The 2,543-nt window shown below is 45.9% G+C and overlaps 1 protein-coding gene across 1 annotated transcript; it reads right to left on the bottom strand.

Annotated features, from left to right (window-relative positions):
• Positions 1-371: 371 nt before the first annotated feature.
• EI90DRAFT_3012493 (uncharacterized protein) lies at positions 372-1,660 on the bottom strand (the record flags this gene model as incomplete). Its single annotated transcript, XM_039056568.1, has 4 exons — positions 372-662; positions 716-831; positions 897-1,252; positions 1,404-1,660. 4 exons carry the CDS (start codon positions 1,658-1,660, stop codon positions 372-374), a joined length of 1,020 nt encoding a protein of 339 aa, XP_038922079.1.
• Between the last annotated feature and the right edge of the window lie 883 nt (positions 1,661-2,543).

The following is a 2,543-nucleotide window of genomic DNA, read 5'->3' as shown; positions in this document are numbered from 1 at the left end:
GTGTTTCGTCCACCGATAACCCAATAAGCTTGGACTCCGCAATAGAGAAAGATGCGAGGGAATACACCTATCAGTCTCGAAGACCTGGGCATGCAAATAAAACTGTACCGAGCATCAAAGCCGTCAATCAATATGCATTGATGAACGACCACCCGCCTTGCCCTGTACATATTCGAATTGAGAGTGGGGAACGCCCTGTGTGCTCTACAAAGGGCTTGACAGCGATACAGTGAGGGGAAGAGCGCGAAAAAAGTGATCTGAGATAGGTAAACTCGTCGGGAGCTAACATAGGCAGGTGATCAGAAAGAAGACAACTAATATATGAATCTCAGCCCCTACATCTAAATAATCCTCCCAGCCCGAGTCCTTTCTCATCTCGCATTGACACTTGATCTCTTTAGTGAATAACTCGGCACGTTCATGTGGATGCACATGAACCTGATCCTCGCTTCGAGAATGCTGCACGCATCCTTATTGAGCTCCAACTTCTTCACCTCATGCAAAACCATTAAGTTAGCAAGATCTTTCGCCTTGATAAGCTCTTGCCATAGCCGTGAGACCTTTTCGGCAGGCATCATATCCGTTCGACAAGTCTTACAGACTGACTTGACATCTCGTCGGCAGAAACACATGTAGGCATCTTCAGCATTGGATTCGTTGAACTGACAGGTTTTCTCAACAGGTGTTGAATGCAACATAACACACATGCACTTACATTTAATGAGGGTATTATCTTGTGGCCTTGGCTAACAATTTCCCGCTCCTTATAGTAGGGGTATATCGTTCGAGCGAGCCAAATAAGATGAGAGGGGTCCTGGGCACATGGAGGCACTATGAACGAGGCGAAAAGAGTTGGGGACAGGGTGGTGAAGAGCAGCTCGTACTCTGATAATGACCTTTGATATCAAGATGGAGGAAATGGCATTTCTCGTTGGTGAACTTCTCGAATAGACCCATCATGAGTTCTATCTCGTCCTCAGTGAAGACAAGAGAGTCGGTCTGAAGCAATGTCCTTGCCTCAAGTTTTGACATTGCGAGTTGGCGAGGGAATTGCGCTACTTGACCCTCGCCAAGTGCGATGTTGTTGTTCTTCCGCAGCCATTCAACATCGTGTTCATCCATGTCGTAAGTAAACCTGCCGAGAATGGCACCATCGACACACTCCTCAACCATGTCCGAAGACTTGACATAGGCTGCCAGGTCGGTCCAAACGCCTTCTGGGTAGTGCTCCAAATAGTTGTCGACGACATATCTGTAGACATAATATGGATGAAATTAAGGAATATAAACGTTAGAATGTGAATAAGTGTAGACTGATGGGTGAACGACTGCAATAAATATTGATGTGAGAGACATTGTCAGAGGAGATACATTGGTATCAGATCTGGTGGTAAAGTGTGTACTGAGACCATCGCTTTTCTTGAGGACTCTTTGGCCATGTCCTTTCTGGACAAGCTTCGTGAAGGTGTATGGCCTGAATATAGTCGTCAAGCAGGGGTAAAGCACCAGAGAACAGGGGCGTCGAAGTGATTGCTTTCTTCCATTTGGAACTGCCAAGTGCAGACTGCCTTTTCAGGATATCAGCTGCACGTTCGAGAGACCCAATGAGTTTGGATATTTCCTCATTCTTGCTAATCATCTGATCATGTAAGTCGGGCATCAGAGAACTCATAAATCATACAATATGTAGGTTCTTACCTCTTCATCGTCTGATTCATAATTAACTTCTGAGCTAGTTGGGGAAGGTGAGTCCACATCTTGGTCCACATCAATTATTTGAGGCTGCAGCAGACATATTAAATCGATGTAATGTGATCAAGGATGTGAACTAACTTTCATCTTCTTGGGCGATGCACGATCGCATGATGACGAGCGAGCACACTTCAAGTTCTTGCTGGTCAAGCAAGTTCTCCATGTGCCATTAGACAACTGTTTATGTGAGTCCATCCAAATATCGTCCCCATCTGAAATTGACCCTGCAACTTCGGATCCACCATTCCAAATGTGTGCGATTTTATAGATTGGAATCATTTGACATCGTGAAAGATTTCCAAAGAAATCTGAGGGAAGCGGCCCTTGGGCTTCCACTGCCTGGACAAGATGCTTGCACAGGTGCTGTGCCTGTAGCTCTTGAACGCCACACTGACACATCCATCGCAACATATCTGTGCCATAGTCCTTCCTGCTGGATGGTCGAGTTGCAAGGGTTACCCATGACTTTTTTGCTTGGGTTTGGAAGGAAGTCAGCAGGAGGGAGAGGCCAAGGTGACGTACTCCATCTAACTCAATGGATTTATTGATTACTTCGGGAATGACACTTGTTATCATTGTATAGATTGTTTGATCAAGCCGTGGCCAATGCATGAAGCCAAGATGAGTGTGTTTGAGGTATTGCCAGTGTTTTTCTGCAGTCATTGTTGTATGGAGATGGGGGAGGAGAGATGGAGTGCTGGATCGGGCCCACAGTTTCCACATTGCAGGTGTGTACCATGATGTCCACATGTATCCCCATATGTCTGCTAAGCCCCTTTTCTGTTAGACAC

This window comes from Cantharellus anzutake (genome assembly GCF_015039405.1).
Source record: "Cantharellus anzutake strain C23 chromosome Unknown EI90scaffold_5, whole genome shotgun sequence".
NCBI lineage: Eukaryota > Fungi > Basidiomycota > Agaricomycetes > Cantharellales > Hydnaceae > Cantharellus > Cantharellus anzutake.
The sequence above is the reverse complement of the archived record's forward strand: the minus strand, read 5'-3'. Positions and strand labels throughout refer to the sequence as shown.